General features: G+C 44.0%; 1 protein-coding gene across 3 annotated transcripts in view; it reads left to right on the top strand.

Moving 5' to 3' along the window:
- The window catches only part of ntrk3b (neurotrophic tyrosine kinase, receptor, type 3b), a 251,045-nt gene that overhangs the window by 34,660 nt on the left and 194,904 nt on the right, over positions 1-21,481 (top strand). For all 3 annotated transcript variants that reach the window (XM_065952443.1, XM_065952442.1, XM_065952444.1), the window contains exons 2-3: positions 14,410-14,484; positions 19,549-19,620. In XM_065952443.1, the coding sequence (XP_065808515.1) occupies positions 14,410-14,484; positions 19,549-19,620 (147 nt within the window). The remainder of the gene's footprint in view (positions 1-14,409; positions 14,485-19,548; positions 19,621-21,481) is intronic.

Below are 21,481 nucleotides of genomic sequence, written 5' to 3'. Positions count from 1 at the left end.
CACTCAAACGCTGGGAAGAGAGCGTGTGAGGGGTCCTGCATGATCCGACCTGCTAGCCTGATTATCTGTTGCTCATAGATGGATGTCAAAGTCCTTACAGGTAGTCCAATGATCTTAGAGCAGACTGTGACCGTGCTCTGCAGGCGCTTTCTGTTCTGGAGGGTGGTGGAGTGGAACCAGCAGGTTATAGAAAAAGTAATAATGCTCTCAATGAAGGAGTAGTAGAAGGTCAGAAGAATGTTCTTACTGACTCCAAAGGAATTGAGCTTCCTTCGGAGGTATTTCCGCTGCTGACATTTCCTGAGAATCTCCTCGGTGTTGGAGGAGAATTTCAGCAGGCTGTCGAAGATGGTACCCAGGTACTTATACTCCTCTACTAGTTCAACAGGATTCCCATGGATTGTGGTGATTGCTGATGCAGCCAGTTCCCTCTGCTTGTTGGAGAAGGTCACCGCCATGTCTTTGGTCTTGCTCACGTTCAGTTCGAGGCAGGAGCTGTCACACCACTCCACAAACTCCTGAAGAACTGGTCCATGGTGCTGAGAGGGGCCTGACAGCAGAGAGAACTGTGTCGTCCGCGTACTTCACCAGGTGACAGTTTGGCTGTGTGGTTCTGCAGTCATCGGTGTAGAGGATGAAGAGCAGAGGTGAGAGCACGCAGCCCTGAGGGGAGCCAGTTGAGGGGTGTTGGAGGTTGGAGAAGGTGTTGTTGACCAGAACTCTCTGTGATCTGTTGGTCAGAAAGTCCAATATCTACAGGATAAGCTGGTCGTTCAGATGGAAGCAAGTTGAAAGTTTGTCAGCCAGGATGTGAGGCTGCAGGGTGTTGAATGCAGAGGAGAAGTCTGCAAACAGGAGTCTGGCTGAGGTGTTGGGGTGCTCCAGGTGATTTTGAACAGTGTCTATTATGAATGTTTTTGCATCATCGACACCTCTGCCTGCACGATAAGCAAATTGTAGCGGGTCCATCTGGGAGTCGGTTTCTCTGATGATGTGTTGTTTTATGATCCTCTCCATGGCCTTCATCACCAGAAACGTGAGGGCCACAGGCCTGAGGTCATTCAGTGATTTGGCGGGGCTTTTCTTGGGGATGGCTTTTCCTGGGGGGCTAAGAGGTTATCCCAGTCAGTGGATTCGAAGCATTCTTGTAGTGTAAGAATGCTTTCGTTGGTCCACTGCTCGATGTTCTTAACAACTTTCTTAACCCTCTTTATTACAGGAGTATATGCTGGAGCAAGCAGGATGGCATGGTGGTCAGCAGAGCCAAGAGGGGGGAGAGCAACAGATCTGTATGTGTTAGGAACTGAACCATAGCATTTATCCAGTGTGCTACTGCTGGTAGCCTTTTAGTGATTTTTCAGGAGAGCAATGGTTGAAATTGCCCAAGATGAATTTGGGAGAGTCCGAGTATGAGTTCCAGTTTATTTAATAAGTTTGTGATGTGTTCAGTGGCTGTGTCTGCGTTAGCTCTGGGGTGGATGTAAACCAGGATGAGAAAAAGCTGTGGAAATTCTCTGGGGAGATAGAAAGGGCGAAGGGAGACAGCCAGAAGCTCGATGTCTGAGGTGCACAGTTTCTCCCTCATGACGATCGTCGAGCACCAGCGTGTGTTTACATAAAGACACACGCCGCCGCCATGTTGTTTCCCAGTGAGCTCACTGTCTCGATCAAGTCTTAAAGGGGGGGAGAAGCCATCAACGTGCAGCGTGTTATCATCGTCGTTCTTATTAACCACGTCTCAGTAAAAGCAAGACCAGAGGCAGTCCTGTACTCATGCATGTGGTTAATGTTGGCCTGTAACTCGTCCGTTTTGTTGCGGAGGAAGCGCACATTAGCCAGGATGATAGATGGAAGCGGCCGTTGTTTACATGTCTCCCGTTAAAGCCTGGCTCTGATTCCTCCCTTTCTCTTTCCCCTCCTGGTTACCTTGTTATTTTTGTGAGCGGAGTTGTCTTGGCTGACTGAGTTATCCCGGAGAATTTCTTCGGGAAGCATGTCTGTGTTGATGGCGTGATGAGTTTTAAATCCGAGCTGCCGCAGAATGTCTCTCGAGTAGGTGGTTCGTGACCCGCCAGGAACGTTGTTTCTGCTCGCAGTCACAAACTCCCAGAGGAGCCAAACGTGCAGAAATGTCCAAAAAAGAATTTGTGTATCCATGCCAATCGTAAATAATTCCGGGGGATGAAAAAGAAAGAAAGAAGACGACTGCCGCGCTGTAGTCCGTTTGTCGCGCTGTTCACGGTTGTAAACAAAGAGCAAGGCTGCGAGAGGACGAGCGTGGGAAAAAAGAAGTCCGCTTCGTCTGAGTAGTAGAGATTAAAAGTTATAAAACACACTCTTCCTCTGTGTCCTCGGTAAAAACCATGGAAAACAATATGTCTAAAGAAAAAATAAACAGTAGAAAAACGTAATAAATGCTAAATAAACGCTAAATAACTGCTCTGTGAGCCGGCCGGTCTTCCGCACGAGCAGCGACCCGGAACCGGAACCAACAACCAGCGTTGTCTTCAGCGCTTTGAAGACAACGAGAGTCAATACACCAACCACTATGATTAATATCTGTGCTCAGCCAGTCTTTGTAGTGCTCTTGCTAAAGGACTGTATGGTGTCGTAGTCTAAATAATGGCCCCGATCCTCTGAGACCAGCACTTAAGACGAAGCAGCTGTTCGGCTGATCGGTCCATAATTTGGGGCCATCCCTCCCCGAGAGGATCAGTCCCTGGGAAACGGCCGATAACTAAAGCAATCAATTGAAATTTCATCCCGCTGGTTTTTCATTTCACTTTGTACTCAACTGTTGGACAATTCTCTCTCTCTCTCTCTCTCTCTCTCTCTCTCTCTCTCTCGCTCTCTCTTTTGGTCCCCTTGGATTTTCAGATGCAGTATATCCTTATACTGCTGAATCCGTGCTTTCCATGCAGGGGGAATCATTTTTAATAAAGCTGTAATGTGGTCAGTGTTTGCCCGTCACTTTCACATCAATATCACACTCTCCAGCTCACCGTCTCGGCTGTTTCGTCTAATTGAGACAAATTATCACAATTTGCCTCGTTTTTCGTATTATTCCAGCAGGAGAAAAGCGGAGAAAAGTGGCGGGGCCCGTTTGCTCCCCTGGTGTTCCTGATCTGTCGATATGAACACTGAATATAAAATAATAACTTGAACCTTTAGTCATCTGACTGGGATCATAGACTGTATGTAAGCAGAGCGTCCAGCCCTCTAGGATTTAAACATGAAGCATTATTCTGCACATCTCCTGGAGGATTTAGAACCCTGATTTCAAACCTTTCCGTCTTGTCTTCTCGGCCTTTTAATGCCTTGTCGTCTGTCTTTTAATTGATCCTGTAATAACTTCTAAATGAGGGTTGTTCCTCAATGATCTCTGGAGTATAAATAAAGGTTGAATGAATGAATAGAAGTGCCTTAAACCTGCTTTATTTCTGATGCACGCAGCAGTACTGGGCAGCTTACCTGTAGCCCAGTTTGGCATCATTTCTAATTTAGGAAAACGTTTCAAACAAGCAAAGAGGACATATCATCCCCCTCCTCCACCTTTTCAAACAGTCCCCTCCTCCACCTTTTCAAACAGTCCCCTCCTCCACCTTTTCAAACAGCCCCCTCCTCCACCTTTTCAAACAGTCCCCTCCTCCACCTTTTCAAACAGTCCCCTCCTCCACCTTTTCAAACAGTCCCCTCCTCCACCTTTTCAAACAGTCCCCTCCTCCACCTTTTCAAACAGTCCCCTGTGGTCTAAATGAAACATCTGTGCTGTGCTTTGGTCAAAATATAACATGAATCAAGCACCAGAGGAGGTTTGTGACCCTGTATAAACCAGATCTCTCAGAACGCTCCGTTTTGGTGTGTGTGTACCAAAATCCCACTGTGACATCACAAGGAGAGCACATTTGAAACAGAGTATTTTTCTCTGTGTTGTAAGACTTATGCAGACCACAAACAAAGGACTGGATGGGTTTATTTCACATGTTGTGGGTCGGTAGACACTCAGGTTACCCAGATATATGTTCAGAAACACTGTAGAGGTGGACTTTTTATAATGTGTCCCCTTTAATGTGTGTCACCAGCTGAGATAGTTCCAATGTAGGCTTATATAAAAGTCAACAACGGAGGCTCACTGTGGATGTTTGCTCATTCTGCTATCAACTCCTCTGACGACGGTTCACATATTCATTCAGTGTGTGTGGCAGCGTGAACACGAGGCGGGGCGGAGCTCAAGAAATAAAAGGTGTAAAAAACGTACACAGTACACCTGAGTGGGCTTTGTATATTAACACTGTTGTCGGAGGCCGTTTCATAAATCAGATTCTGACCAACAGATGGAAGGTGGATATATAATTTCACAGGCTCGTACATGAGGACGAGGCAGCCTGTGCATCTGTCTGCCTGTGTGTGTGTGATTGCGTTCGCACAGAAAGGTAACAGGCGTGGGTTTGAGCTAAACCGGCGAGATTGTAAGACTTGATTCCCGATCTACAAGCTCTGAATGCCAAATGTCCCTCATGAAAGTATTTTTTTTTTCGAGGATGACTTGTTCCAGCCTAGCAGTTCCAGTAAATGTTGGGGGGAAATAGCTTCCTTTCCTCTGCTCCTTCGTCATCGCTCTTCCTTCTGCGTCCTTTTTTTTTTTTTTTTTCCATGCTTCTCCAGGCCTACCATCTTTACAATGCAACACTCATGAGTCAGGCATTAAAAACACACACACAAAGAAAAGCAGGTTATCTGATTGATGTGAGGCGTGTGCTTTAATCTAGAGGAGTGCTACTTCACCACTCTGAAGTGTTAGTGTTGCTGTGCTTCTATGAAAACAGAAAAGGAAGGCACAATGTAGATCAATATCCAGCGAGCACACCAGAGACGTTCTATTTTATTAAACATTTTCCCATTAAGGTGGTTGGCGCCCGCGCTGTAGATCATCCCAACAAAGTCGTAAATCACAGACATGCGGCGGCGTTGGAAACAACGGGGCGCAATCAGACGAGATTAGCACGAGACAGCAGATATTTTGGGTGTTTGTGCTCCGGGGAGCCGCGTGGATCTTGTTTTTGATTGAAGCGGGGGGGGGGGGGGGTTTCAGCGGGGGGGGGGGATCTGGTTTGTGAAAGCGCTGTTATCAAACACACCGTCTCATGTCAAAGGCATGTCTGAGTGGATAATCCTCCGTTTCTAATCTTCATCAAAGACAAATTGAAGTCACGTTGGTTTTAATTAATGTCCCCTCATTACCGTGTACTTCCTGCGTTCACATCTGGGAAGGTGACTTGGAATGAAATTGTAAATTATCTTGTTTTTTTGGGGCTTTTTATTCAGAGACAGGACAGATAGAGTCAGAAATCACAGAGAGATGGGGCGCTGGTGCCGCTGGTGGCGCAGTGGTTAGTGTGCGCGTCCCGCGTGTGGAGGCTATGGAACTCCAAGCGGGCAGCCCAGGTTAGAATCCGGCCTGTGGCTCCTTTCCCGCATGTCATTCCCCACCCTCTCTCTCTCCCTGATTTCCAACTCTATCCACTGTCCTGTCTCTCCAATAAAGGTACAAAAGCCCAAACATAAGCGTTAAGTGTCTTGCCCAAGGATACATCGGTCATGTGTCTGCAGGAGCTGGGGATCAAACCCTCGACCTTCTGGCTCCCTACATTGGGTGCACGCATTGACCTCCTCGGTAACAGACACTCGTCGGTGTGAAAACGTCTTGGGTTTGAAAAGCAGCGTCGTTATTTATTTATTAGTTTATTTAAACTTATTTCATGAACTTAATGACAGCCGACTCATTTCAAGAAATCTTAATAAAAATGTTCACTGGCAGCCACATGAACTTCCACATGAGTCCAAGCTTTTTGTTATATCATTAAACTTAGCTTTAATTTGAAAGGGCTTTGCAGTGTAAGTTGGTGTCACATACACACTGCAAAAACTCCTCCAAACAAGAGTATTCATAAGATAAGATAAGATGTTCTTTCTTGTCCCAAAAAGGGAAATTTGTCTTGGACTCTTTCCAAATAAACTCATTCAATTTATTTAGAGCCACATTGACCTGACGAGTCCAGATAAACATCTTATGACAGGTGTCTTGAAATAAAATGTATACACAACAAATAAGTCCAGCATGTACATCTTTAAATCTGACAAAATAAAGGTCCCTAAAGATGAGGAAACATTGCAAATCTTTACAAAAATAAGAGCTTATTATGAACAAGATAATTTATTCTCACTTCCTTAATAGACACTCAGCATTCATGGGAGAGAAAGTCCGCTCTCTTCATATCAGACAGACAAAAAAAAATCAGTGACATAAATAAAAAGAAAAACAAGATGGAGATGGAGCGAGGGGCGATGGGCGATGGGCGATTAAACACGGGGCACATGACGGCGAGAAAAACACTGGCCTGTTAAAAACCAGTTATGTGTCAGAGCCGAGTATTAAAGGGAATAATAACAATAAAATAGAGAATATAAAGAAAAAGGCTGGAGGCAAAACACACAAAGCAGGCTGACCAGGAGAAGCCGGTGGAGAGCTTCACGCTGCTTAGATCTGAGTTAGAGTGCGACCGGCCTCTTCTTGTCCTCTGATGTAATACTTCTCGTAGTTCAAAAACATTACTAACTGCCAATTTCAAAATAAAACACAATATACAAACCCTGACTGTATATTCCATAACTTTATCAACATGACGTCAAAACAGGCTGAACAACAAATCATCCTCAGAAAGACAAAACAACATGTTGTTTGCACGTTGTTCTCTTTATTCCCGCCTGATCTTGTAGTTCTCTGTGATCTTGTAGTTCTCCTGTGATCCTGTAGTTCTTCTGTGATCTTGTAGTTCTCATGTGATCTTGTAGTTCTCATGTGATCTTGTAGTTCTTCTGTGATCTTGTAGTTCTCATGTGATCTTGTAGTTCTCATGTGATCTTGTAGTTCTCTTGTGATCCTGTAGTTCTTCTGTGATCTTGTAGTTCTCATGTGATCTTGTAGTTCTCATGTGATCTTGTAGTTCTTCTGTGATCTTGTAGTTCTCATGTGATCTTGTAGTTCTCATGTGATCTTGTAGTTCTCTTGTGATCTTGTAGTTTTCCTTTAATCTTGTAGTTCTCCCGTGATCTTGTAGTTCTCCTGTGATCCTGTAGTTCTTCTGTGATCCTGTAGTTCTCATGTGATCTTGTAGTTCTCCTGTGATCCTGTAGTTCTTCTGTGATCTTGTAGTTCTCATGTGATCTTGTAGTTCTCATGTGATCTTGTAGTTCTTCTGTGATCTTGTAGTTCTCATGTGATCTTGTAGTTCTCATGTGATCTTGTAGTTCTCTTGTGATCTTGTAGTTTTCCTTTAATCTTGTAGTTCTCCCGTGATCTTGTAGTTCTTTTGTGATCCTGTAGTTCTTTTGTGATCTTGTAGTTCTCCCGTGATCTTGTAGTTCTTTTGTGATCCTGTAGTTTTTTTGTGATCTTGTAGTTTTTTTGTGATCTTGTAGTTCTTGTAGACAGAATACAGCGTGCACAGAGTATGTGGAAATTTGCAGTAACCCTCTTTTTTCTGTCAATATCTACATTTTTAATTCTTCTAACTCTTGGTTGTCTCAGAACGTGAGTATCACATGGTGACCTGCTCCTCTCTGCTCTCTGTTGGCTCTGTCGCTTTAAAAGGTTCATTTATTGAGCCTGAGATTCTCATTGGCTCAAAACGCCGAGCTGTCCAACATGTGATGTTCAAACTTGAATGCTTTGCCGTCTGTCACATTCTGCCCTTCGTACTGTTACTTGTGTGTTCTCCTATTAAGCAATGAGAAGCTTTTTTTCCCCTTCCTCTGGCGCTCACACTCACAGAAGCCCACAGAACAAGATAGCAGGTAGGGGCTGAGTGCGTCGCCCAGGGGCCGCTGCAACGCGACAGATGGCTGTTGCTGGGATCGAATCTGTTACTGTTTGCTTCCAGGGTGTTTTCCTCAAGCGCTGAACCATCCTGCCACCCAGTTCAGATTGTTCTTTGTTGGAGGCCATTTTCTCAAAGCAGATGGAAGGTGGCGGTAATTTCATCGGCTTGAATATAAAGGGGGCAAGCAGGAAGATCTGCCAGTACAATTTGTTCTGATAGTGTTCTGCTCATTCCCTTTGTTTTTCCTCCCAGATATTTTATCAAGTCATGTCATGGCAAATTTATTTAGAAAGGCCTTTTGACAAACCGGGATTGTCATAAAATGCTGCACAGAGAACAAATTATATAAGAACAAAAAAGATGAGAGTGAAGAGCCAGACGTTCATCCTGACCATGTTTCAAAAGAACAAAAACATCCCTCTTGTCCTTCTTCTCCTTCTACTCTTCATTTAGACAGTAGTGACATTAAAATGATTGTGCTCTCATTGAGAGTCTACTTAAATGTGAAATGTTCACTACTCCTTTACTTTCCAAATTATGTTGATTTCATTTTTGCACGACTTTCCCCGTGCGACGACGTGGGAGTAAAAGGACATAAGACTGAACACTGCTCCGGTATTATCTTTGTTACTCATCTTTTCACGGCCATCTGATCCACATGCATATTCAACGTGTGGCGGACAATCAGAGGTTGTGAGCAGGCGGCGACGCGCGCAGGTCCGCAAGGAGGTGTTTTCCTGCAGTCGGTTCGACATGGCGCTTGATGAAAATGGAGATAGAGCTGAATAATATCACTGAGCGTGAAGCAGAGCTGCAAATGAAAACATTTTGTTTTTCACTTTCAACAGAATGACTTTTGTTCATATCTCAGTTTTGCATCAGTTTACAATCACGCTGATATCACGTCCCAGTCATGCAGCATGCCTCTATTTTTCACACATGCAGTCAGGAACATTTTTAGAATACAGCAGGACAGGCTGCACCTGACATCTTTGAGTTTTCTGTTCACACATGCACCTCACAGAGGGAGAGGGAGTGTGTGTGTGTTTCCCTTTATAATAATACTGTGTTATTGGATGTCATCATAACCCTGACCTGCATGCAGAGAAGAGTATGAAGCAGGTTTTGCTTCATGCACAGCAATAACACCGGTCGCTCACTGATTGCTTGATATAAACGTCATAACCCTCGCCCGCTCGCGATGTACCTTCAGAATATTTCCTGCTGCATACACTGACTGGCTCACGATGAATTCACGTTGACATTTTACCAGCTGGATTTGACCGAGAACAATCCAGGTAAAGTCAGCGTGTAATATGTGTCAATAGAGTGATCGAATCCATGCAGCTGAGACTTTTATTTAAGTGTTTTGCCTTCATTAGATAGGACCGCTGAAGAGAGACAGGAGAGGTGTGGAGGAGAGAGAGCAGGGGGGTCGAGGTCGGATTCAAACCCTCGGCCGCTGCAGTGAGGACTAAAACCTTTGAACACGACATTACCGCTAAGTTATCAGATGCCTCAATGCTGCTAAGATTTAAGCTTTCTTCTCCGTTTACAATGAAGCTGTTTTAATTCATATTGAGATGATTTCAGGAGCTTTCACACATGCAGCAGCTCCTGAAATGAGTTTTCTGGAACAATGAAAGCACTACATGACACCATGAAACTAAAATCAACCTTTATTTGAGTGACTCCAGGGTGAATTTAGTGTTTGGTTTCCCCGTCAACCCCGGAGTGCAAGAGCAAAAGTCCAGAGTCCCTTTTCCAGACTCGGCTCATTTTTTCAGAGATTCACATCATGGACAACAAAAATAACTTATTGTCTTTCATTTCAGTCGTGAATTTCCCCAAACTATAAAGTTATGTTACACAGAACATTAAAACTCTCAGTGTTGACTATCCAGACCTCCTGGTTGTTAAAAAAGACGTCGGTGTGAGACGCAGAGATCCTCAAAGAAGGAAAAAGAAGTCGTCAACATTTTTTAATTAAGAAACTTCCATCGAGGAGGACAGACGGGGGATTTTTACATCGAAATTACATATAAGAATGAAATAAAATGGACTCATTCTGCTTTGTACTCTCTGTGTTCATTTCTAACTTTGAAGTTGTTTAAATGGTATTAGTGGTTTAAAGATGTAGACTATCGTCCTTCAGAGACTTCAGTCCTCGTTGGATCATTGACGATGAATCAGACAGATTGTCGTGCACAACTTTTCAGTATGTAATTGCTTGTCGCTTTGAAATCTTTGTTTGTCTTCAGTGTGAGTGCAGACAGATTTTATTCACTTTTACTAACATCTCTACTTTTCTTGAAGAACAATTTTTAAATATGAGCTAAACAGTCAAGAAAACGTCTAAAGGCTGAGATTCCTGCAAAAATCGTCTCCTTGATTAAGACATGAGGGTTAGGGTTAGTCATAAATAAAGGTGCTTAAAGTACTAAGAGGTGAACACTAACGTTGTCTCTGTCAATCTCTGCTCTGTGAAAATTCATAAATGAAAGTCAAGGACCTTTTTGCATCGTGAGCACCTTTATTTTTGAATGCTCGTGTCTTAATTGAAGAGAATATTTTTGCACTTTTTAAACAGCTTCAGGGTTGGAGATTTTCCAATTGATCACAATAAAAAAAATCGCCCATGTGGCGCTCGAGGTTTGAGGAGACCCCAGGTACATGAGGCCTCAGAGTGTAAAATATGAACCTGAGTGCCGTCACCCGTCTGTTCCTGCAGGGGGCGCTGGAGTCCCATCGATGGCGGTCTCCATGCTGGAAATGCTGTCTCAGTCTAACTTTGAGTCAACCTAACGACAGGCTGAGAGCTGGAGCTGAGGCGGGTTTTAAACCTCCTGACAAACCGTTACACCGCGCCCACCTGTCAATCAGGTCAGCTACACGCCTTATTGTGAATAACTCTTATCCTTCATCAAATCAAAACTGATGAGTCATCAAAACATTCACCCCCCGTACAGTGTGTGTCCATCCAGACATGAGCTAATCACACCTATTTGGTTTTTTGAACCAGGCTGTAAACATGTTCATCTCTGCTGTAAAAACAGGCTTTTTAGAATGGGTGTGTATGTGACTTCCTGTGCTTCGGCAGCCAGCCTCTAGTGGACACTCTATGAACTGCAGGACTTTGCACCTCAGCATCAGCTTCTTGGTAAAAAAAACCTCCCGTGAGCCTGCCTCTCTCTGCGTCTCTGTGTTAACACCACAGAACTTTCTGTGAGTAAGCGACGCTCTGTGAGGGGAATCCGTCATTTCTGCTCTCAGGTCACGTTAATGACTCAGCTCTGTCCTCAGAATCTCCAGCCTTCAGTTTGACACCTGTCTCAACATCAGCAGAGTCCCTGTGATGTTGTGAAACAGTAACAGATGAACCATCCTTTTCACAAACACGGCTGTGTCTTTGTGCTCTGAGGTCGTGGTCGGCCTGCGGTGCCTCCACTGTGACACTATGAAAGTGTTCCAGTATTTTAAAACCTGGGTTCTGTTTTACATCTTTCAGAGGCTGATCAATGGGCTCAAGAAGATTGTAATTATTTTAGATTGCTCCGCCGATGCAATGTTATGAAATGGCTCTAACTGAAGATTACATATGTCGACTTAATGTGCCGCTTATTCTCCCTAATTTTAAACCAAAAAACTCTTTCCACACTAAATGCAGAGGGGGCTTTACTTGAGAGCTGCCTTTGTGTGTCAAAATGTGCAGCAACACCAGGCTAGTTAAAGTCTTTATATGTGATTTTTCACACTTAAATGTAGAAATCAAGTCTATCCTCTGAAGATAACTCTGTGAGTCATGACTGTCTACAATGGGTGTAACACCCGAGTCCCACTGTCTGTGATGTTTTCAGAGTTTTCAGAGTCCTATCTTCACTTTGTTTACATCGCCGGGACGGCCGGCTGACTCCTCCCCTCGTGTATAAAAGTTGTTTAATTGAGGGACTAGAGAAAAGAAGAATAACATACTGTACTCACTGCTTAACTGTGTTTCTAGATCACGCACGTTGCGCAAGTTGTTTTGGTTTCATTCTCAAGGGCGACATCTGCTGGATCAAAAACATCACATGTAAAGCCTTTAATAGAGACTGTGCCTTAAATTGGGATGGGCTTTTATTTATAATCTAATCTAATCACCAGTTCATCATTAAAATACTTAAATATGTGACCTGTTTTCCAAAGCAGCTTCAGGTGTTTTACCACCACCCTCATATCGCCAAAAATAATCCAGAAATCAGTTTCCAATTTTCCACGACTCATCTCACATTACGATCAGAACTGCCGCCGTCCAGGATGTAAACTCACTGACTGGAAAACAACAACATCCTGAAGCAGCCTCACGCTGACCGCTAACTACTCCCACCTGCCAGCCTTTATAAAAAAAAGAAAAGAAACATTGGCACCTCAGTGGCTAACAGTGTAGTCATGCATGGTGCTGGTTACATTTGGCAGACCTGCATCCTCCTCGCCACCAAAGCAGGTGATGCACCCGGAGCGCGGAGCTCAGATAAACAGAATGTCTCAGAAGCTGCCTCATCATTGTGCAGCAGATGCACAAGAGCCAAAAGATATGCTGCAGGAGCAATATTTCTGCCAAATACAAATTGCAGGAATGATACTTTCCTGCTGCTTTCACAGAATACAAACTGCGATGTGATGCTGAACTCTGTTCAAGGCTTCGGCCTCGACGGCACGATCGCTTCATGTGTGCATGAGTGGATAGCTGTGTTTTGTGTGTGTCTGCAGGTATGTGTGGTTCATGCAGGAGCGGCTTGTTTAAATAGATTGGACTCTAAGTTTCAGCTATACCTGGTAAAACATTACACATAACTCCCTGAATGAACAAAACATCCGTCATCCATCTATTCCTGCTCATCACAAGAGGCAGGAGCCGTCATCGGGCAGCTCGCTGGACTGGTCACCAGGCAGACGCACACTCACACCCAGGCGCTATTTTTAGAGTCACCAGTTCACCTGACGAGCATGTTTTTGGACTGACTGCCAAATTTCCACGTACCGCAGCCACTATAGTCGATGCTCCTGTTTCCACAGCAAGCGGCGCGTTCCATCTCCGGCACGTGCCAGCAGCGCCACGGCTCTCTGCTCAGTTTCAAATTTGCTCCAAGTCTATTTTTGACGGAGCCCCGCTGCAAGCAAGCGGCACGCTGATCAGAATAGTTCAACCCGGACAGGAAGTCAGACAAGGAAACGTGCAGAGTATTCGGTCAATTTCAAATTAAAACACGATCGTATATTCCATCACTTTACCGACATTACGTCAAAACAGGCACCGAATGAACGACAACTCAGAACCCCGCAGGTACATGGAGAACAGGCAAATTCCAAACATAAAGGATCTCTGATTAAAAACAGGAACCTTCTCGCTCTGATGCAGCCTTACCCACCAAAAAAACAAATATATTTTTATTGATTCATAAAGTAATTCCGCTCTCAGAAGAAATGACTGCAGCCCTGCTAATGTTAAGTTCAGTGATGTAAAAAGGGATTCAGCCGAACAACTCTTAAATCTAACAACTCCTGTTAGCTAGCTGCTGCCTGTCGGCTTGCAGCTACCTGTTGGCTGTGCTCACTTTACTGGAACAAAACAAAAATAAGGAAAAACACATTTTGGGTCCAGATTTTTTATTTTATTTAAGTGTGCTTAGATTTATGTTTTCTTTGAATAAATATTCTCCATATAAAATAATGGATAGTTACTTTGGTTGGGGGGAGGGGGGGCGGGGGGGATTTAGATGATGCTCAGTCTGGGATGTTTCGTACCTTACCTGCCCCTCCCCGCTCCCTCAGGTTGTTGTGTTTCTGTAGGTTTTGCTGAGAAGAACAGCCAATGAGCTGTCATGCTGCCATTTCAAAAAATGTCTTTGTGTGATTCCTGATTGTTGTTTCGGCATTGATTTGAAATTTGACATTTCGAGTAAAGCTCCCTTCAGCGTTTAATCATATTTTCCTTTTTTTTTTCTCCCCTCTAAACAAAGCAATAAAGCCTTTGCCATGTCCTCTGCTACATCTCCTCATTTCCCCCGGCTTAATTGAATCGGTGTGCCCTGTGTGTGTTGCCTGTTTCATTTCCAAAACACAACAAACAAATCATTTACAAATGCTCTTTTTTTCCTAAAGCTAATTTGACGGCGCCAGCCTCCCTGTCTTTTATCCCCGCACAGAGACTTTTCTCTGGGAGTCTGGTGTTCATATTACTCGACGTAAAGTCATCTGGACTATTTATTTTTTGCTCCGTCCCGCTCACACTTTCCCTCACATAGATTACAGCCTCCACAAGCTGCCTCCTGGCAATTAAATCTATCAGAGGGCCGCGGAGAGCGCTCTGTCACAACTGTTCCAATAATTGCAATTTAAATGAATATGGATTCAGAATCTCTGACAACACAGCCAGCCATTTTGAGACTGAACAAAAAGTTTGCTTCCCTCATATCTCCTAGTTTGTTCTGGTGTTGAACAAGAGCGCCTCATTTATAATTCTCTCTCTCTCCTTTTTCTCCGTTTACAGACACATAGAGAACTGGACAGGATTGCAGACTCTCAGAGACGTCGATATGGAGCTCTACACTGGACTACAGAGACTGTAAGTGTTGCCGCTGTTATCTGGAGGGGAGACCAATGATAGACACTTCACTTTATTTCAGTCCCACTGTGCCGTAGATCTGGAAAAAGGAACAGTGGAAACCTGCGCTGCTGTTAATCCCTGTTTTCCATCAGATTGCCCGTCTGCTCGCTGCAGAGAGGCTGATGATAGAAACACGAGTGTCTGCAGCTGGAGCATCGCCGGCGCCGCGCTGGGATTTGATCCGATACTCGTCTGAAAGTGACACAAACCCCAGCTAATTCTCCGGGGGAAGGTGACAAGGTGTTGAGTCAGGGTAGAAAAGACGAGGGAGAGGCGGTTGTGTTTCTGATCCTAACACGAGCCGATGTTCAAACAAGCTTTTAATTTCTCGACAGTCACACACTGCTTTGCTTAGCCACTGATCAAATAACACTAAAAAGCAGCGGGGAAAATTGAATTAAGGGTCCCTGCAGTGTCATGGGGACTTTTATTTATAAATTCCCATCTCTTCACTCCTTAAAGCAATGCTACGCTCCTTTCCTGCTCTGCAACCCTGCGCTACGAGGCCACATCCTTTACATTCATCTCACCTCCTTCGCTCGCTCGCTCCCTCCCGACCTCCCCTTTCTCTCCCTTTTTTTTCCTCTTCCTGCAGAGGACCAAAAATTCTCCTATGCCTTCCACAGTCAGAGCCGGCCTCTCCCCCTGATCCCCTTGATCCCTCATCAGGGAGGCCAAGTGCAATATCTCTGCCGCTAAATTAGCATTTTTCTCATTACCACCTCCTCTCTCCTGCTGCCTTCGTCTGGGGACGCCGCGCTCCTCCCTGGCTGGAGCAGCGCATTCCCTGGGAAAGCTGTTACCTCGTGTCATGTTGGCCGTGTTTGGCTGATAGCGGTGTGCCAGAAGAAGTCACTCCAGGATGCACATATTTCACCTCATCCCTGCTATGTTTGAGTCAAATGGAACGAGATGTAATTTGTTTCAGAATAAACACAGATCTATTAATAATGTTGTGTAACTGCACATCTCTCCACAGTTAGACGCTGATTGCATTCATCAGCTGTCTCACTTTGTGAGCACTGAAATAGTTTATGTAACGTCGTTAATGTTGCTTCCTGCTCCTATTTTTGACGTCTAAATATGAAATACATCATCGAGGATCGATGGGTGCCTTGTGCTCAGCTCGAGAAGGAACAGACAGCTTTCAATATCGACGTAATCCAGCGCATGCCAGGATTGTTCAGATGACTTTAAAGTTAAATATATACAGTAGTGTCTTCCTCAGGTCCGTAGTAAACCTTCACCTGACGCTAATCAAGTGGAGGGCCAACCTGAGGAAGCCACAATGCGGAATTGTTCGCTCCAATGATTTATACGCGTTTAACTTTAAAGTCAATTTGAACATCCTGCTGTGCGCAGGATTACTTCAATTATTCTCTAATTCACTTAGCAGACTCTTTTATCCAAAGCGACGTACATCAGAGAGTAAGAACAACACAAGCAAGGATCTAGAAAAAAGGGAACAATGTCAGTAAGAGCAAACGATCAGCTTTGAGTCTGATTGGACACACAGGTGCTGACAGGAAGTGACCAGAGACAAAGCACAACATTGAGGGCAGTTCTTGAGAGCTCTAATCAGTATAGAAACCATCTTATAAGTCGTCGTTATCAAACAAAAACCATCATCATTACCATCATCATCATCAATAATATGGAGACCATCATCATTAAGTTAGTAGGTATTCATGAAAGAGCTGGGTCTTTAGCTTTTTCTTAAAGGTGCATAATATTATTATTCAGAGTAAATACCTAAACGACCACCTTGTTGGCACAGGCCGGGTTCTAGAGTAGACGGAGCTCCCCCAATATGTCAGCGAGGGGATCGGGCGCTACTACCCACCCGACGTTCCTGACTCCCAGCCTCCACCATCGGCCTGCTCCGACCTCCACCTCAGCGGCAAAGAAGTGAGGACAACAGGAAGGCAAGGAGTACAAAGGAGAAATCCTAGCTGCATCTTATCCCCTCTCTCCCATCCCATTTTTCTTAACAAAGAGAAAGGTCTTCAACCTGCTCTTTTGTAAATCGTCCTGAGATTACTTTTGTTACAAATTGGCACTTTACAAATGTAGCTTGATTGGTTGATTGATTGATTGATTGAAGAACCTTAGTGTCCATAACAACAGGAACAAACCTGCCATCTCACAGAGTGTAGAGCAGTGCGGCTGTTTTCACAGAAATCAGATTTATCTTGTCGTCAACAAAGCCCATGAAAACACCAAAAGCAAAGCGTGCATTAGTCCATGTGGTAATACTTTCTGACATCCTCAGCTGCTCGCTGGTCTACTGAGGATATTTAAAAAGCAGGTCACAAATATATAATTTATATATTTAAGAAAGGCTAGATAAATTCCCCCACACAAGGAGCTGTTTATTTCTCAAACTGGAGTAAATCTTGTTTTTATTTGGGACTATTTTCAGCTGTGGAGTAATACATGTTTTCAGCTGAACGTGTGATTTTATTTTTAATGGTAGCACAGGAACAGAAATACAAAGTGCACGCCATGACTCACTTGTGTCTTCTCGGTCGTTAGAGAGTAATTGAAAGTATTTGGCACAGAGGATGAGATCTGCAGAATAATTAATTGCCAGTTTTGGTCTTTAATGGGAATTATTAACGATAACAAAACAAGAACTATAATCAAACTCCCAACAATGTAGAGTACATGTTTAACGTGTTTTTCATGATTTTAGTTTGAAGATATTTTATTTGGCTGTTGCATTCATTAATGGCACAGCTGAATAGAGACAGGACAAGGTGAGAAGAGAGAGAGTCGGGGAGCCGTGCCCCAAATGCTCGTTGGTTGGGAGTCGAGCCAGCATGCCCGCTTATCGATGACCGTATTCATCTGTATTGGCGGTGCCTACAACAGATTATCTGAACCTGCAGCCCTAGAACCAGTGAAGAAGAAAAGATATGCAGAGTGTCAGAGCCAAACAAGTGGTCACCTCAGGCTGCCTACTTCATGTGTAGTCTGTACTGGTTTGACAAAAACGCAGTATGCCAGACCCACAGTACGGCAAAAATATCTGGATGTCGTTCTGATTCCCACAATGCAAAGCACCGAGGACTGAGATCAGAATGACGGACAGCAGCGTCCAATTGTTACAGAGGAAATAACCACGATCAGTGCAAACCACACAAAGATACCTCCAGTTCTCTTTGTTGGCTTTCTAAATCATGAAAATCTAAATGAATCTCTCGTCAGCTTTTTTCTGACTGTAAGTGGACTCATTACAAGACCAGGAACCAGGAACTGGAAAATAACTACAGACTACTGTTGAACGTTGTATGGAGTATGCAGTACATACTGCGTTTACTAATAGTATGTAGAAGATGGTTTCAAAAACAGTCTCAGTATAACAAAAGTGTAAAAAACTGCAGTTACTCGATTGTCTACTTGAGGCAGGCTGCAAAACACAAAGATTCCCCGTTAACACCCTGATTAAAACGCCCATTTTGACAACCGGAATAAAAAACTAATCTTGGTTTCTATTACACATTCGTAAGTACTTTAAAGGCATTGAATAAAAAAAAGTAGCACCTGCTTTGATTGTTTTCAGGCAAAGAGTTAATCAGAAATTTGCATAATAAGGGGCGTGGCTTTGTTGAGTGACAGGAAGGGCGTTCTAGCTGTTTCTCAGGAGACTTAAGACCCGCCTTTTACTCCGTTTCTAGATTAAATGAAAGTTTGGTAGCGTCAGCATTTCCAATAAGTTGACTGCCATCGCTTGGCTTCATATCACCACTTTGGAAACCAGCAGGTGACGTCCATGTTTCATACAGTACATGGAGCCTACTCTCAGAATATTTGGGATAAGTAATGCAGCATTTCTTGTTTGGAAAACAGATGACAGATGTAAAAATAAATGCATTTCACAGAAGGCAAGAACTGAAATTCCCCGCATGCCATTTTCTGGAAGGACTGTTTTTATTATTTCCTGCTGCGAGGATAATAACCAAAGCTCGACGGTCACACGTGCACATTGTTGTGCTAATTTCTTGGGGATTATATAAGAGTGAAACTGTTTTTAAGAACCCATTGTTATGTTCTAAAACACCCTCTAAAGGACCCTTAACGGGGTCCCAGAGCCACACTTAGGGAACCTTTAGCTCGATGGAAACAGCACAGAGTCAGACTTCACCGACTGCTCCATCCAATCAGCTGTGGTGTGAGGCGGAAACTGAAGATGTCACTGACTTTTAAGAGACATCTGTGATTAGAGAATAAGAAGTCATTACCACTGGAGCCCAGAATAGAGGATCCCAAACTGGGGCGCTGGGATTTCCAGTCGTCCTGGAGAGGATTCCATGGGGTCCACGGTTAAATGAGGATTATTGGTCTAATTTCACCGATTCTTTCACTTCTTACAAATTAACACAAACGAGGGGGGAATGTGTGAGGAGACACGTGCTATTCACAGGGTTTCACTCTCTTTGCAGCAAAGACACACAAGTTCACAAATCTTTCATCACATGCCGCTTCAAAGTGAATTTTCATTTCAGTGTCAGCTCCGCAGGGTGCAGCGCGTGTAGATTGAAGTGAAAGTAATTGAAACAGAAAATAAAGTGTGCAGATTTGTTACAGTAGACCAGCAGAGGCAAAAATGTAAAAGATGTCTATGAAAGCTCCAGTGTGACACCGACACTTGGTGTTCTTTAGACTTATGCGCAATTTTATTCAAACGACAGAAAAACACTTTGCAGCTGGAAATGATAAAAAAATCTTTGAAATAAAAAATCTTTGACAAAATAGAGAAAGAAACCCGTGTGAGGCTTCTAAACAGCAGACAAGTGAGCGAGTCAAAATGAGGAACGGAGCGGCACAAGGGGGATGAAATGTGTGTTAAACTGAAGAAGGAAAAATGAAACCAAATCGGAATGCTTTCTCCACGGTTACATGATCACTACGCTGTGATTCTGTGTGCATGCGTTTGTATGTGCCCACGCTCTGAGGAAAAACACACGTCTTTGTATATAGATGGTTTCTTCACAGTGTGATCTGTTTTTATCATTTCAGAACTATCATGAATTGCAACCTGAGGGTGATCCAGGCTCGAGCGTTCGCTCAGAACCCACACCTACGCTACATGTGAGTAAATATTCTATCTTTGACAGCCATGTTTCCCGGCGCTCTTTACCAGATTTATTATGATGTGTGATGCCTGACAGCCCGTGGTGTATGGCTGCAGATGAGTTAGTGTTGAGCAGGAGGTGATGCAGCTGATAGAGAATGGCTCGGAGGAAAACTGTGCCATTACTGTCGCATACAGCCGCACATCTTAAATGAGACATCCATTATTTGCCTTGGATAATTGGATTCCTATCTTGCCGCGGCTCCTCTGTGCAACATGCCGAAGACGCACTTCCATTTAGTCTGAACTCACCAAAACGGACAATCTGTCTAGGGCGTCACAGAGCCGGGCACAGAGCAAGGTAATTCCTTTAACAAAGGCTGATGTGTCAGCCCGTATGACAGCCTGTTATTCCCCAATTTTCAGCGAGTAAACACGCTGTGGAACTCGCTCTCAGTCTGTTACCTGAACACTCTGCCATTTGCAATTTCCAGTTGTCAGCTAAGAGGCAGTTTGGTTGTGTATTTTTCTTCTCTCCTGTGGATTACAGCTGTTAGCCCTGAAGCTGTGCACATTGAACTGTGTGTGTGTGTGTGGGTGTGTGTTTGTGTGTGTTCATAATATGGTTGGGAAAGTAAATCAATTCTTCGTCTTTATGTTGAGAATATTCTAGCCTGATTCGTCGTTAAGAGCAGACTTCTGGGCATGTGAGTGTGTGAACACGTCTGGTGTGTGTGTGTGTTTTAAAAAGTTGGTTCTTCTTTTCTCTCTCTCTCTCTCTCTCTCTCTCTCTCTCTCTCTCTCTTTCGTTAGCAGATTGGTAGAGCTAATTGAGCTCATCAGGGTTTAATGAAAGTGACTCATTATTTTCTCTGCAGAAGGTAGATTCACTCTGAAAACAAATAAAGGACTGCGACCTTTTCAACTTTATCTTTTGAAAGGGCCAAAATGTTTCATAAGAGATAAGAAAAGACGAGTGTCGGGATGAGTGTGTGGGTAACTGATTTAAGTCATGATCCCTGTAAGCCCCGCCCCCCCCTTACAGTCTAACAAGGCCCCTCTCTCTGTGACCTCTTTAGTGGAGATGGCTGGTTGCTAGGTGACATTGCGGATGATGATGTCAAAGAAGATTAATTATTCCGCCTAAGCTTAGCCCTCAGAAGAGCGACCTCATTGATGTCTGTGTCAGACAGGTCGGCTCAAAGCGAAGGCCATCAGACGCTCTGGCTCCTTTTCTGAGGAGGGCGACAGCTCGTCTCTTTGTCACTCGCTCAGGCTAACGCAGACGCTTTAAAGTTATCCTTCATCCTACACGCTGTAAACCCGATAACTGTGATTAACCCCGGCTTCACCCCCGGCTTCACCCTCCTTTCAATTAAGATTCATCTATGTGTTTAAACATGTGTCACTGTGTGTGTGCAGCATGAGTTACTGTATGTACCCATACTCCAAACTCTGATCTTAGATCAGAAGACACAGCGGGAGACTTTGTGTTTCTCAGCATGATGATGACGTGTTTTTGTGTAAAGAGATCAGATGGTGTCATCATGAGCTCGAGTGTAAAGAAAAGTAGCCTTCACACAGTGTGCATGTCTGTTGTTACATAAGCTGCAAGAATTAGCATGCCGGCTAGCTTTCTCACGGGGGTTATGTCAAAGGCCTGCAGGGTTTAATTTTTGTGAGGACTTTTATCCACTGTGAAGTATTTACTGTACCCAGTGTGTGCGGCTTGTCCCGTCTGCTATCACACTGTAGAGGCTAACTTTGGTAGCTTATTACTGCTCGACTGTGTCAGGGGAGTTACAGCAACTTTAGCCTCTAATCAGAGTTAAAGGACGCTTACGTTTCTCGACTTAACATCAGCGCCTCAGTTGTTCT

Source organism: Labrus bergylta, chromosome 3 (assembly GCF_963930695.1).
Source record: "Labrus bergylta chromosome 3, fLabBer1.1, whole genome shotgun sequence".
NCBI classification, from domain to species: Eukaryota; Metazoa; Chordata; class Actinopteri; order Labriformes; family Labridae; genus Labrus; species Labrus bergylta.
The sequence above is the reverse complement of the archived record's forward strand: the minus strand, read 5'-3'. Positions and strand labels throughout refer to the sequence as shown.